At 45.1% G+C, this 16,363-nt stretch overlaps 1 protein-coding gene across 1 annotated transcript in view; it reads right to left on the reverse strand.

Annotated features, from left to right (window-relative positions):
- Nucleotides 1-1,996: 1,996 nt before the first annotated feature.
- lingo2b (leucine rich repeat and Ig domain containing 2b) overlaps nucleotides 1,997-16,363 on the reverse strand; it is a 45,191-nt gene continuing 30,824 nt past the window's right edge. Inside the window, exon 2 of the mRNA XM_053844866.1 lies at nucleotides 1,997-6,273. Coding sequence (XP_053700841.1) covers nucleotides 4,362-6,215 — 1,854 coding nt within the window. The 5' untranslated portion in view covers nucleotides 6,216-6,273 and the 3' untranslated portion in view covers nucleotides 1,997-4,361. The remainder of the gene's footprint in view (nucleotides 6,274-16,363) is intronic.

The raw sequence follows: 16,363 nt of genomic DNA on the forward strand, positions 1-16,363 counted from the left end.
TTTCTTCTGAATTTTGTTTATGATGTACAGTATTTTCCATTTTTCTCAACAGTTTGTATCAGGTGTATTTTTTTCCTTATTTTTGTTTTTTTTTTTTAAAAATTGATAAATATGACTTGCACCTGGTTCTGCTGCTGGTCGGACTTTTCGATGACAAGTGTCTTTGCACTCGCATCACAATCACAAGGTTTTGCAAGGTCTTTTTGCAAGGTTTTGGTTCGTATACGTATCAGTAGATTAAATATGGTGATTGAAGTGTCATGAATCAGTTCTGTTATTTGAATTACTGTGTTGCACAGTAACCACAAGAGATGACTGACTTGTAAACCTGGTCGAAGAGATGGGACTGTTCCGTGCAGGACCAGCTCACACTCTCCTTCACATCGGTTCAATACGGTCAAACGTTTCCTACGTACAAAGCAGAGCCGGTTGAATTCCCTCAACCCTCTGAAGATGCCTCGTACTGACCCCCGGGTGAGACTTTGGACCACCTAACTGCTCCTGGTGGCACTTTTGATTAAACGGCAGCACAAGAGGATTCATAAATGGTCAACTTCCTCCTCGGCTGACTGGCTTTCATAATCCCCGTAAATTCGATTTGAGACCCGCGCACTCCAAAAGTGTCCCTCTAAAGTCCGGCGGGCTCAAAACACAGCAGGGACTCCCTGAAACCTCTTCACAGGTTGAAAAGCTTGTTTATCAAAATGGCCTCACGTTCTGTCAAAATCCTGTGCTTCATTTGTTCACAAGGGATTGTAGCCACTAACTCCCAAAACAGCTCTGCTACATTAGCGCTAACGCTAGCATAAAAAAATATTGACATTCATATTGTTATATTTATTCAGGGGAAATTGCTTTTCTTTACAAAAACTCCTACAGAGTGAAAATATAAACACAATATGTTACTGAAAAAAGCATACAAATAAAAATCATAAAAAGTAAAAACATGCTAATATACACTAAGCTCTAAGATCACTATAGAATAGAATAGAATACAATAGAAGAACCATAGTGGCTCTCATGTCATAACTGCATTAGCTTATGAGGTGTATCATCCCTTGCTTTTCCTCTATAGCATTGTTCTCAGCAGTTTAGCTGTCGATAGCACCTCGCGTATACTAGCATGCAAGCTACATCCCCGCCTCAGAGACAAATGGCCGCTCCACTCTTCAAATATTAAAAGATTTTTTAATGTTTCTCTGCAACTTTCGTGTAAAGTCTATAACTTCTGTTCCCATTCTTTCTCTTGCACGAGGTCACCTACCATACATGGTCATAATCCTTTTGTTTTATGTGTCTTTGGCCTCAGCATCTGCCTGCTGAATTTAAAGATCCGTCTGCTGTGTATTTATGCACAGCCTACTTGTAATTCCGGCGTCCCTGACAGAGCCTGAAGGCATCGGCTCATTTATCTTTAATGCACGCTGCGTCGCTACGTTTCCAGAAATACGGGGATCACATGAATAACAACTCCACAACAAGATGGAGACGATAAAGTCGAGATGACGCGATGAGCTGATGCAACAAAGCAGCGCTCCCCCGTCACAGGAGAGGTCGACGCTCTCTCGGGTGAGGCGTGCAGGGGCTTTCATGAGCTGTGAAATTATTCATGTGGAAGTGGCTCTAATTCACGCGTTTGGACTTGGGAGGAGTTGATGACCATGACATGGAGAACTTCATTACTATCTCCACCTCACTCTTCAGTCGGGTATTAAGCATGTACAAGTAGACGGGAGGAAAATAATCATGTCGAATAATTCTTCATTTTTTTTCCCCAAGTTTCATCAATGAGCTTTATTTTTTTATATATTAAGAAAAAAAATGTTTAAAAATACATGAATAGAAAACAACAAATACAAAAAAAGAGAAAAACAAGCAAAAATAAATTGACAAAAACAAAAAGCAAAAAACAAAACATGAAAAGTTAAATTTTAATGATAGACAAAAGACTGTCAACATTTAGATAGACATTGATAAACAAAAGAATTCTGGGAAAAACAAACGAAAACTTCAACATAAAAAAATGACGCCAACTCCGTCTTCAGTCAGGAAATAAATGTATCCATGTTTTTGGTTCATGAAAACGTGCCAATAGGAAGAAATACATTTGGTTAAAACAATGGGGCCTATTTGAACCCCTCACTCCGCATCCAGGAGCGCAGTCCACCTCAGCTGAGCAGCGGTTCTTCTCCTCCTCACCTGCATGTCATGTCTTTTTAGCTGAACGAATGTTCCAGTCGAGGTGTGAACGCCACCTTTTTAAAGCCGCACGTGTCGCTCACAACATGAAGCACCATGATACCAGTGTCGGGGTATGATTCATATTTATTCCATTTGAAAATATACCCATAAATTTGTCATATGAAAACAATTAAACAACCTTTTAAATATTGTATCACAACAGGTCACACAAAAATCAACAGCCACGGTTCCCTGCATTACAAAGATTGCCCTTTTTTTAAATTTTTTCCAACATTTAAAACTTGTCACCTGCAGTAACTCAACGGTACAATGGTACGACTTCTCCAACAGCCACCTACGAAACACCCCACAGAACCCTTAGATGCCCCGCCCCCAACACGCCGGGAAAGTTAAGAAAATGACAAAGCAGGGAAAATCTGGAGATAAATCTGAGGGGCTCAACTTCTCCCAGCAGGAGAACTGGCCAGCAAATCTCCGCCGTCCAATTCTTTTTTATCATATCGAGGGATTTGTGTGGCGGAAAATCTGCCAGTGATTTATGATGCCATAAACAGGTTTAACATTTCTGCCGCTGGAAGCTTTTTGGGGTGATAACATCACTGAGGCTGCAGCGGGAAAGAAAGGAAAGCTGGGACACGGCAGATGGTTTGTGATCCCGCGAGTTTAGACGTCGCTCAAGGAGGGAACCAGCTTCAACAAGTTCTCCAGAAGTTAAGATTTTCCTACAAACAGATCAACTTTTAAGATCAACTGTTACTCAAGTGTCACAGCACCACCACAGTGTCTTCCATTCACCCGAGTAAATAAATCTAAAATCAGATTTTCCATCAATAAACTGTTAAATTTAGTTCACAGAAATGGACATTTTTAATGTTGTCTGGCTGAATGAAGCATTTTTATGAGTTTATTTTTTAAGGAAATTAGACAAGTTCTCTGAAGGTCTGCTGAAATGTGATGGATTAAATTTGGAAAGATTTTCTTTTTGTCTTATAATAATAAACAAATGTCGTCTCTTCAATGGACAATTTAATCAAATTTAATCTTCCTCTGTCTAAATATGATGTGGATGCTTCATCCTTAATTAATGTTGAAAACAAGGCTGGGTGGATAAAACATTTGATGCTTCTAACAAAAATACTGTTCTTTTTTTAACAGTTTATTCTGTTTTACAATTCTTTTTTTGCCACCCCAAAAACTACTACGAATAATTTTAATAAATGTAATTTAAATAAAAAAATGTGTACTAAAACGTTTTTCTTAATAATAAAACAAAGCATATTAAAATATATATATATATATTCATATTTTTTTTTTTTAGCTCTAAATGAACATAACATTTATTCTTAAATATTCATGAAAACATATCCTGACCAATATTAGCTAGGTTTACAGCAGCAGTTGGAAAACCTTTATACACATTATGAAAAAAACAGTGATGGGCTGATGAAGCTTCATGAAACAGTGTCCTCATTTTCAGTGCCCGCTAGGTGGCGCTATCTTCTCCAAGATATGTGGTTCTGAACAACCATCTTTTTCAAACGTAGGGTGCCCCCTGCTGAGCTCTGAGAATTGGGACAGTGTTTCATGAAGCCTCATCAGACCACTAAAAAAAAGGAACTTTCTGTGCGAATCACAATTTGTATTGGTGTTCTCAGCAGTTGTTCCATCTGAAAAACAGATTTATTTCCTCGGGTGAACGTGAAGCACTTTGAAACATCTGGTACCTTCCGTTCCTTTTTTTTTTTTTTTTAACTATTTTCATCCACTAAAAAAGGCAAATGCGTGCACATGCACAAAGAAACACAAATGCAACATGCGCACACAGATTCTCACGCTCCTTTCATACTGCAGCAAGGATGGGTGTTCGGTGTTGACGTAGCGCAGCGCCGATTTGTCATCACGTTTCCACCGATGAACAAGTGCAGCACGACATCGCTCCCGTTTGATATGTCGGTTATAGGGTTATACTGAACGTACTGTCAAAGAACATGATGTCATATAAACACATCCACGGGTTCATATATCACTTGTATTGTCACAGGTCCACTTCACCACGAAATCACCTTCAGACTGACACCCACTATAGGAGAACATTATTTGTCACGAATCCACTGCGTCTTAAAAATTTCACTTGATATGTGTGTCTTCTGTGTGGTGGTTCAGATCATCTTCATGTTGACCCTGCGGGGACCACTGCTTTCTGCCACTTCGGTCGCAGCCCCGTTGGATTTCCGTGGGACGTACTCGATATCAAAGTTGTTCTTGTGACGTCCCTTCCCCCGGCTCCAGGCGAAAAGAAGCAGAAAGCAAAAGACGACTACGCCTAAGAAGGACAGGCAGCCCATTGCTGTGGATATGATTATGGTCTTTAGGTCAATAGGGACTGTCATGTTGTACAAAACTGTCCCGTTCCCCCAGCTGCTGTTAGAGTCTGTCAAATAGTTTGAGCTGCGGTTGCTATAGTGAAACCTGTCCCCGGTTCCCTGGCCCTTCACCGCCAAAGAGGCCGACAGACTGGCGTTACCAGCAGGGTTGCTGGCAATGCACAGGTACACGCCGCTGTCGTGCAGCTCCGCCGCTTTGATCTCCAGGGTGCCATCCGGTTGGACTTCCACCCTGCCGCTGCTCTTGGTCGTGACGTACCGTCTGTGCGGCGTAATCCAGACCACGGTCGGCCGCGGCGCTCCCTCGGCCATGCAGCTCAAACGCGCCGGCTGTCCCTCGTCGGCCATCAGAAGCTGAGTGGTATTGGGTCCGATCCTTGGCTTGGTGCAGGTCATGTACCTTGAGACCAGAGGCTCCCGCAGTTCCCGCAGGGTTTTTCCCTGGAGGTGCTCGGGAGCGCGGCACTCGGGCTGTATATCCAAGATCTGCAGCGATGAAGGCTTGTGGCTGTTCAGCAACCAAACCAACCTGCAATCGCACACTAGCGGATTTCCGCCCAGGCACAGCCTCTGGAGACTTTCTGGAGAACCAAAAACTCCTCGCTCCAGAGAGTCCAGCTGGTTCTGTGACACATCCAGCAGTTGCAAAGACTTGAGGCCGGCGAAGGCGAAGGGCTCTATAGACGCCAGCTGAGCCCCTTGGAGATGCAGCTCTATGAGATGCGGGAGCTGGCCTAGCTCACCGTGATGGATGTGCTGGATGCGGCAGTAAGACAAATTGAGATGGGTGAGGTAGGGAAGGTTGCGTAACGCTGCTCCAGGGAAGGCAGACAGGTTTGTGTTGGTTATGTACAAGGTTGTGAGGTTGAGGCCGTGTAGCGCCAGCGGAGGGATTCTGTCCAACCAGGGCCAGAAATCAATCTCCAGTTTTCTCAGACAAGAAAGCCTTTTGAAAGAAAAGGGTTTAAGAAAACTGATGCTCAAGTGGCGCATCCGAAGTTCCACCAAACTGTGCAGGTGAGCCAGAGCATCTGTTGGAACCACGGTCAGATTGGACCGTTCCAAGGTCAAGCTCTGCAGGCCCAGTAATCCGGTGAAGGCCCGCTGGGAAACAAACACCAGCTCATTGTCGCCTACTTCTAATGAAGTCAGCCGGCGTAGGTCCTGGAAGGCGTGATCCAGAAGCACCACGAGGCGGTTGTGACCCAGGTCAAGTCGGGTCAGGTTTCCCAGGCCGGTAAGGACGCCTGCGGGGACCAACTGCAGCAGGTTGCTGCGGAAGTTTAAGGAGCGGAGGGCGAGCTGCGAGCGGAAGGAGCCCGGCTCCACCACACTGATGAGGTTGTCGCTCAGATCCAGGTCTTCCAGCTGCTGGAACGAAGAGAAGTTGTCGGGCGTGACCACGCGCAGCTTGTTCTTGCTTAAATCCAGCACCCGGGTCTCGATGGGGATGCCTTCGGGGATAGTGCCCAGGCGCTTCCGGTGGCAACTCACGGACTTGCTCTGGGGGGAGCACTCACACCTGGCGGGGCAACTCAGCGCCGTGTTGATGGTAAAGAGCAGCAGAGCCCCAGCCAGGAGCAGGTGGTGCTGACGTCCAGCTGGTTGCCGCATGGCTCTTCTACCCATGTTGCCCTCCGTCGTGGCACAACTTCTTATCCGCGCCGAGCACCATCACGATCCCACCCTGGGAAGACAGGAGAAGAACAGCCCTCTTTAGCACCGTTCGTGACCTATAACACCCGGCTTCTCTTTAAAACACTGCGCTGCTTCTTCACTAATGAACTGTCGCCTTTCTTGGCAAGGTGGATATTAAACCTTCAGCACTGCCAGAACCCCGCGAGAGGACTATCAGCAGCGGAGAAATATGAAGCACTGCGTTAGCTCAAAGGTTGCAGGCTAACTGGCGCTGCTTTATGAGGACTCATTACTGAGTGTTCAGTGAGTGTGTGTGTCTCTCTCATCACCACAGTGTCGTGCCAGCGGAGGGAGCGTGTGGAGCCAATCCTAACAAGAAGACACCGATTTCTACGGCTCATATTTGTCTTCCGACGTGACGACAATCTTTCCTAATTAAAGACGCGGAATATATGAAGCACGTCCTCTAATTGATAGTTAATTTACACTCCTCTCTTCCATCTTGTTTTCGATGTGCTCGCCAAAACCAAGGGCAATAACTCTGCGAGAAATACAGGGGAACTTCAATGATGCAAACTGTCAAACGTGGACTATGTGTTATATGAATGGATGATCTACTGAAGGCGATGATTATGTCAAATTACTCACTAAATAATGAAGTCGCTTATGAATCCCGAATGACTGAAGTACAGTGCACAAGTTCATGACAACCAATAGATGGCTGTAATTCATGTGGGATTCTCTTTTGAGGATATTGAAACGTTCCCACTGTGACTGAGTCCAATGTTGACCACCACCATGCTTTCACCCAGTTGAATCAGTCGCCCGGTAAAACAGTTTATAATAGTGTATGAGTGGCACCAGTCAAAATATAAAGCATCATAAAGAAGAAAAATAAAACATATATAAGTCGCATTTTCTGGGAAAATTTATTTCACAAAGAAAATCTGTTGGATGAAGCGGCATGAAGCTCCTCCCACAATTCCTATTCTTCGTCCCCCACCTGAGAAACAACAGGGCGAAGGGTGCGGATGTTGATGACAGTAAAATACTGGCTTTTAACCATGACTTTTGTCCGTCCCTTGAGGCGTCACGCGCTAACTTTATTGGCTCCGTAAGCAGCGGTAGTGTTCCTGTCCTTTTGTTATTGTGATGTTTCTCTGAGTATTTTTCCCATTTAAAAATGCTAAAAACCACCATCGTCATGTCCAGTTCCATGGTATTTGAATACATAGAAATCGCACCTGAGTTTAAGCAAAAAAAAGGCGGGAATTATAATCTGGAAAATACGGTACCATGTGCTACATGCAAAGGCACCAGTGTGATTTGCATTACAAGGATTGCGCCTCAAAAAACAAAACGAAAATATGTCACACCTTTAAATTATGACATTATTCATTGTCATTTCTCCACCATGGGACCGTATGTCAATGTCATATATAGTCATATAATGACTTGAATCTCCACCAAAGGTTGTCTCTGACCAACACTGGCGTCACGTTCTAAGAAAATTACTGCGATTTTTGAGCGAATGAACTTGTCATTGACTCACGAAAACTGCTTCTTTCGTAGCCGCTCTACTCTGAATCTCATGACGCCAGACCTGCACAACAGCACCTGCAGAGAAATGGCTGCGGCTTGTTCCAAAATTTAGGGAAAGTTGGGGCTTTTTATCTCAAACGTAACGTTTTTCTCCCCGAGAAGTCGGAGGCCATGCCGGGAAAACACCTTCCCGCGGCCACAGGTTGGTGAATTGGCAGATGGCTTTGTGGACAGAGACTGTAATTGCCTTGTTACTTGTAGTAGCCGCATCCTGCTCGCCATGGTCTTCGCCAGTTAGCAGTCGGAGACACACTCGTGGCGGCCGGAGAGTGAATGCACCCGTAAAGAAAAAGGGCTAGAAAGATGAAAGGCGTCTTTAAAAGGCTTCTGCTGGCGCTCTTGTCGGTGGCAGCGCGGCAGCGTCACCAAACTTTGACAGTCAAGTGAGTGACGTCCAGAGAAGAGCTGAGCTCACACGGCGCACTCACCACTCCAGCGTCTCCCCCTCTCTTCACGCAATCACGCTTTCATCTCGCACTCGCCCAGTTCACACGTCTCCTACCTGACTCCTTTTCTCTCCTCGGTCCATTTCGACCTGGCAAAAAGCCCCGCTTCCTTCATCAGTCCCTGCAGGCGAGGTTTCTATCGATCGCCACGCAGACACATCAGATGCCAGGAATGTAGCCTTTAACAAAGAGCGGGCCGTTGCCACAGCAACTACAAGCCCTGGCTCTCATCCGCTCTGTGTAGTCTGCCAATCAAATTCAAGAAAAAAGGGAAGTCACGGAGCAAAAGGGACGGCATTTTCCCCTTGAGATGTTTAGTCCGAGCAACACTAACAATTAAATACGGCCATGAAAATCCAGCGTTCACCGCGTGAGTTCAAGGTGTCTTCTGGCTGTCATTCCTCCCGCCTTGCTATTTGTCCAGCTGTCTTGTTGCCCATCCATCTGAGGCCGTGGTAACTATCTCTGTCTGTCCACCTTATTATCCATCCACACCACGGCTTCTGCCCATTTATAAAGCCGCTTCTCCTCCTTGGATCTCCATTCAATAATGACAGTCCAGTCCACAAGAGTTGTGCGTCAGCCACCTCGGACTTGTAGGTTATTTATGCCTGTGGGGAAAACAACACGCACACATGATAAAATAATGATGCTCCTGTGATTCCCTGACATGGACAAGTGCTGGAAATAAGATCACTTTTGGACTGGTGGGAGATATTTACTGCAAATATCATCACTCTGCAGCAGCTGTTCGCTGAGCAAACACAGCATGATCCAAAAGCTACTGCTTGTGATCCAAAAAATACGAGTGAAAATAGAGTTACCGCAGTGTAAAAAGTAGTGATGGGCTGATGAGGCTTCGTGAAACAGTGTCCTGATTCTCAGAGCTCAGTAGGGGGTGCTTCAAAGATGTTTCATTGAAATGGTTCTTCAGAAACACGTCTTGGAGAACAGAGTGAAAACTACTGGAAATGAGGACACTGTTTCATGAAGCCTCATCAATAGCCAAAACTGCCCTTTAGTGATGGGCTGATGAGGCTTCGTGAAACAGTGTCCTGATTCTCAGAGCTCAGTAGGGGGCGCTTCAAAGATGTTTCATTGAAATGGCTCTTCAGAAATACGTCTTCGAGAACAGAGTGAAAACTACTGGATCTATCTTCTCTATGACATGTTCTGAATGTTCTGAACAACCATTTCAGTGAAACCTCATATCATTTTTGACCCACCAGTGCCACCTACTGGGCTCTGAAAATCACGGCAATGTTTCATGAAGCCTCATCAGTGTGTTTCTACTGCCCTCTCTGGGTGAGCAGATTGCAGCGGCTAAATTTGACGTGTCACGCAGTAATCTCTTGCCAATGTGTGATTCTTTTCACACAAGTATATGTGAAATTCTGTCAGATATATTTTCTTCAGTAGTACCATGAATGAGGCCCCTGTCCTGCCTAGCTTTCAGCATCATGCCTTGTTTTTTCCTCAACATTTTATGTTCACATTCCTGCTTATCAGGTTCTACAGTTCTACAGACAAATTCTCACCGTGAAGGCGACACATATCCACTTTAGTTAGGTGGACTTTTGCGTCCAGTGTTGACGCCAAAGTCAGCCTTCCGTGTCGCATGTCGACGCACAGGGGTTTCAACTTTTATCTGCAATTTACGTTGCATTTTTAACGTAATTTACGTTACGTTACGTACAAGTGTTAGTCCCAGCCCTATTAATGCGAATAAATGTGCATCAAAAATCTGACATCACACAAGTGTTACAAAAGCCGAACAGCTAGATCAGGGGCCTCAAACTGATCCACAAAGGGGCCCCTGAGGTTAACCCATCAGGGGTCAGCTGAAGCAACTGCTTGGTCTGACACTCCTCTACTAAACTCCTCCATTGGTCAGCCTAAGAGTTGCAGCACTGACTCACAACACTGAGAGATTTAAATCTCCAAAGCCAGACTTCAGGGAGGGAATTGTGTTTCCGTGTAAAATGCCGGTTACACACATAACTCATGTGGATTTAAACCCTCATTATACATTGGTCAAATTAATTACAGCTGCAGCACTTAGAGCAGAAGCGTCGCTGGAGGGGCTGGTGTTCCGAAATTTACTGAGCCACTCTCCCAATCCGGCCGTTTATTGCCGCTGGTTCCAGCTCCTCATCTTCCGCCTCTTGATTCTAAAGAATGGGTGGAAGAGGAAGCGACAGTCTGAGGCACAGATGGACATGTGACCAGAGAAACCCATTCACGCCGTTGGCGGCGAGGAGCAGGAGCAGAGGGCTCACAAGCTCTTTCACAGTTCGAGGCAGGAGAATTAAACAGGCGTCTGCTCCCATTTCAAATGACTGCAACAACCACGGCCGCGTATTAACATTCAGTGGCGTTTAGAGCCTTTCGAAACGCCGTCTTGACGTCCAGCCCTGAGTTGTTTGGGTTCACTGCCGACTCTCATCAAGGCTGTTTGATGGCGTTTTTTTGTCTGATGCTTTGCAGTGGATCACCAGCAGTATTCCCACAGGAGTTCCCCAAGATCACATTTGTCGGGGAGGGACGTAATCCCTGTTGCTGTATGAATAATTGAACGAGCGCTTGGCATGTTCCGCCGATATGAGTCCGAGATTGTGTTGTTCGGGCTGCCGGCGAGGTCGGCAAACTTTGACTTGATCACGTGACTGAGCTTCTGACAGCAACACGGTTCTGGTCCAGAAAGATGAAGGAGGAATTCAATTGTTTTTAGGGGCATATTCACCTGCTTTCTTGAGCATTTCCCGCTGCTAGCCTGAGATCAGGTCGCAGGGGCAGCGGCCAAAGCAAAGAGGCCCAGATTTTCCTCACGGGGCTGAACAACCAGTCCGAGCTTGAGAGTCCCATTGTTTTACTGTGCTGCTGAACAGAGCCACATGCTGCAAACATGTCAGGCTGTGAGGCTCCACCTGAGCAGCTGGTCATCTGACTCAGTATAGTGGTTAAAACTCATCCCTGTGTGTCACCAGGCTGCTGGTTCACGTCCGGCGTACGTCTCTTGTGCATGCATTTTTCAAATCCCTCCATTTGACCCTGATCCTCCTGTAAATATCAAGCGGCGTAGATAGAAATGTGGTCGCCATTGACTTGACTCCTCTATGTTTGGACGTGTCTCATGCCACCAATAACGTGGCCCCAGTCTGTGAGCCACACTGCAGACTGGAGCGTCTCATCTTCACAGACTTCACCACCATCAACAGTGAATCACAGGTGAAACACATGCCACACCTTTAGTTTAGGGAAGGACAAAGTCAAACGTGGAACTGAGTCATGTCAGTCCTGTTGATGGTGGATCTGATGACGCTCCAAGTCTGAGGACCGACACTCACATCGACATTGAACGTGCTCCAAGCCCCGCCCCCCGGCTTGGAGCACGTGCGGCGAGGTTTATTGCTTATGTTTCAAAGTTAGACGCAAGTCAAAAATACTTTGACTGAGGAAAGAGCCGCGTGAGGCTCACTTCAAGTCAATCCCAAGAGAGAGATCCTGGATTCATTCTGCCACTCGCCAAAGCTTGTGACGTATGAGTTTTGAGAATAAAACTTCACTCTATTTGTCCTAAAGTTTTGTATCTACCTTTGCTAACGCAGGTTCCATTAATTCCAACCCCACGACCCCCTGCACAAACCCGCTGGAAAAAGAGTGGGTGGAATTCAGACACAGCAAAGCCAGTAAACCTTTATCGGAATGTTTTCAGCCTCAAATCTAAAGATTTTTTTATGCGTGTTCTTGTTAGGATGCTGCTATTTTTCCGATGATCCAACAGCCCATGGGATTCCTTCCCTCCATGTCCCTGATAGCTTTCAGCGAGTGCGTAAACAGCCCGGACTCTAATAGACTGACCTCGATGACCCAGCCCGCTGAACATGTATGTTTCTTTAATGGCCGTCTATATTTTCAGAGCGAAAAAAAGCCTCCCATCAGATCCCATATCATTCCGGGTAAACGCTATCGGGTCATTGCGAAGGGCGCCCCACTGGGTTTTGGGATTTGCTTCTGAATTGGATTAGAGTCACAGTGAGAGCGTAGAATATCTGACAGTCACAGTCCGGGTGAGTCACCGTGAGAGGCCTGTGGAGGAGGCGGGGTCAGAAAAACAGGGCTCGCACCACCTGACTCAGATCCCTCACGCACTTTTAAGACAGTATGAGCAGGGGAAACTGACTGGAACGCTTCCAGGAGCTCCTCAGCAGAAGTGTTGGTTTTAATCTACGGTTCAATCTGTCAAGATGAGCGCCATCAGATCCCTGTTCATTCTCCCGCCACTCCCCAAATATGTGGCCTTTGACAGCCATGCCGAACCGAATAGGAGGCGCTCATGAATTCTTTAAACATCACAATATTGATCCCTGGAGATTATTTCTAACAGCAGCTTGTTGTTTGCTGTGACTCTGTGCATGATCACACTATAGTCAGTGTAATAGTGAGTGTGGTTCGCCGGGGAATCGTGATGAGGCTTCATGAAACACTGTCGTTATCTTCAGAGCCCACTTGGTGGCGCCCTCTGCTTTAAAATCATTGGATTGGAACAACCTTTTCAATGGAGCCGCCATCACTTTTAAAGTGATAGCGCCACCTGCTGAGCTCTGAAATGAGGGCACTGTTTCATGAAGCCTCACCAGTGCAGCACTGATTCAGATGTGGATAAAAAATATCCATGTCCTGCACAGGTGCACTAAATCCCTGGTGAGACTGCTGCGCACCTTTTATGTCTTCGGTATATGGCCCCTTTTTTTTTTTTTTTTTTTTTTTTTTTTTTTTTAATGATTCATTTCTGATATTTCCTACTGATTCATTTTGGTCTTTAAACTGGGCACACATTTTCTCATCTTAAAAATGCATAGCCATGTAAATAAAAATGATATCAGATTAGATTTTTATGCTGTAATATATTGCAGATTCTTTTGGCTTGAAATTGTAGGTAAATTTCATCACACTGAGAAAAGTATATATATTTGGGAGTCTTCAAATTAACATTTTACTATGCACATGATAATCCAGCGATCATTGTAAATTCCAAAATGTAGTTGTACTATCTACATTTATTTTTATTTTTATTTAATAAATCATTTAATAACTCATTTAATTTAAATTTTAAGTAAAAGCTCTTTCATCAGTCAAATTCATGGTGTCCGTTTTTGGTGTGTTTTTTTTTTCATGTTTTGTTTTGTTTTTAATGGTTAATTTCTAATTTTTTCCTGGAATATTTGTGATTGTGGAGCTTTGTTTTTTTTTTTTATAAACCATTTCCCCCTTACATTGGGATTTTACTGCATCCATTACTACTTTTTCAGTTTTATTTTCCTTTTTTCCACTTTCGAAACTTGCTTTTCATTTGTAGCTTAGTTTTTTTTTTAATATATAAAAAAATCTATATTGCAGTTCTGAATGAGAGAGTGTATTAATGATAGGAATTTTATTTTCTATGACCAATGATTTCCCTTGAGCCAACTTTATTTCCTCCACAATACTGTCTCTCTAGCTTGCTGTTATTTTATTTCATCTATTTTAGAGCAAAGTTCTTTCATGCAACGTGATGCTTGTGTGGCATTTCAGTCCATGAAGCCGGTAGAATAAAAGAATATTGACCTCTCATAATAAAGCGTGAGGTAATTTGACATCGTAAGTCAGATCACTTCAGCAGATTTAAGCACCAGCTTGTGCTTCGCTCCTCTGTTCGCTGGTGTTTCATCTTTTTAATGACTCTAAATGACATGAATTTATCTTTTGTTTGTGTCTGTAACGCCTTGTTTGCATCTGTTGTGATTTGCAGTCAGCAAACTTCACACTTGTTTTGTGGCTGTGCGCAGAGTTGGAGGTTTGCAGCATTAAAAGCGCCTCTCCTTTTGTGGTTACCAGAATAACAATTTGGCCTATAAATCCCCTCTCGTCTTCCCCACGGCTCTGAATTCATTTACATGCCTGCAATTATTTCTCACCCCAGCTCCTTGGGAAGAAGCCATTATTATCTTACTCAACATAAATCTCATTCGACTCGCTCCCATCATAACAAAGAGCCGGGAAGTTTAAAGCGCATTTCCTGGTTGTTTGCGGGTATTAAAAAATACAACGGCGTGCGTTTTCCTGGACGCTTTCATTTGTCACTTTGGATGAGCAGAGCTATAAAAAAATCTTCCTTTGTTTTCCCTTCAAGTGGGAAAGCAAGCCGACTGTTTTCTCCTGCTCGATCTGGGATTTAATAGCGGCATGAATAATAGAATTATTTCACATGAGAGAGTTCACATGGAGCCGATTATTGCTGCAGTGTTTCCCCACGTCCGCTGCATGATAATGGACCTGAGAGGACGTGTCATTAAAGCCACCGTCTTTCCAGTGTCTGGGAAAGTCTCGTACGAGAGCAGGCCGGGTTTGTGCCGCTGATTTGCTTGCTGGCTGACGCCGGCTCAAACATCAGGCTTTGATTCCGCAGATTAATAAAACAATAGATGCAAGTCGTTGCTTGCAAAGTGCCTGTTGACGGCGAGCGGAATGTGATGGATCACTGCTAACGCTGCTAACAAGGTTCTGTACCATCACACAGGACTGCAAAGCGTAGAGTTTCACGCAACATGAAAACACATCCGTAACGTTCTGCGAAACGGTGCTCAGTCCACACTGACTTGTTCAGGAAAGCCTGTGTTGCAAAGACAAATAGAGATGACGCGCCACATTAAAGTACCGCCACAGAATAGCTACACAAACGTGACATCGGAGATGTCGTGTCTGCTGACGAAATGAAGCTGTTCCCGTGTAAGGTCGCACACATATAAGCCGTTGTCCAGTGGAACTTTGTGTCAAATGTGGAGGCAGAAGTCAGCCTTCTGCCTCAAGCACCATTTATGCTCAACGTTCCGTATCCGGACCCGGATCCTTCTGTCCGTGCTCTGCCTTCATTTTGTCCGTATTTCTGCATGTTTCCACAACAGATACAGACTAAATGGAGCAGTACCACTGTAAACCATGGGGGGCAGTGTTGCTGTTACTTCCCCAATGGCGGAAACTCTCCGATATATTTAACGTCCTCAACAACCACCGCCTCCGACAATGCTGCCTCCGTTTCCTCTTTTGTGCGAGAGGTACATCATTAATGCTTTTTCCATAGCTGCCATATTTGTTTTGGACTTGGCTGTTGTCATAAACTTTTGACTCTGAGCTGCTCCCCCTGGTGGATATATTAGTGAACAGCAACACCAACGTAAAGAACGCATGGAAGCGCGTGAACAGTGAAGTTTCGTATCACTACTGTACTACGTACTATGTATTGCAGGATAGTAAAGTTTTTATACGTCGTAGTACAGATAGAGTTTTAAGCATGGTTGTGGCCGAGTCCCAGCTTGTTGTGGGTCGGTATGAGACTGTGTTGCATTGTGTTGCCACTGCTGTAGTACAGTTAGATGAATAACACGTCCAGCAAAGCAACACATGGAAACAGCAAAACAGGGATTTGTGCGGCGCCAGCTTGAGGTTTCACTGGGATAAGAGTGAAGACAATTAGGCTTTGTATACGTCCACAAAGACAAAGTCATTACCATTCAGAGGTTTAATGTTAATGCAGAGTCTATTCACCCCCAACACTAATAAGCCAAGAGCGCCTCTATTTTGGGATTAGTGACAGTCCACGTAACCACTGACCACCCAGTGCAAAATGTCAGCCCGGTTTTCATGATCCTGTCGGACTCTGGAAGCAGCGCCGGCGCCGAGTTCATTAGCGCGGCCGGAAATCAGCCAATTAAACAGCGCCTTTCTGCTCCGGTGGCCACGTTTCCTCCGAGGCGGCGCTTTGTTGAGCTATCACCGCGGTGTCCTGACGTCTCCCGCTTCAGAGTGGCGCCGGAGATGCCGCCTCCCGTCCTCCGAGTTTTGCAGAAATGCAGACGCCTGGGAGCGGAGTGTGTTGTGTCCACGCTGCAGACGCCGCGGCGGAATCGCGGATAACAAATGTTGATGTATTCAGGCTCGCCGCCGCCATGCCGCGGACGTGAATAATGTGAATACCTGCTCTACATATTCACCTGTGAATATGTAAAACTGTGTCACAGTGTTGTCCATGTTGAGGTTTTAGTCTGTCGAGGC

The sequence above is a fragment of the Synchiropus splendidus genome, chromosome 16 (genome assembly GCF_027744825.2).
Source record: "Synchiropus splendidus isolate RoL2022-P1 chromosome 16, RoL_Sspl_1.0, whole genome shotgun sequence".
Lineage (NCBI taxonomy): Eukaryota > Metazoa > Chordata > Actinopteri > Syngnathiformes > Callionymidae > Synchiropus > Synchiropus splendidus.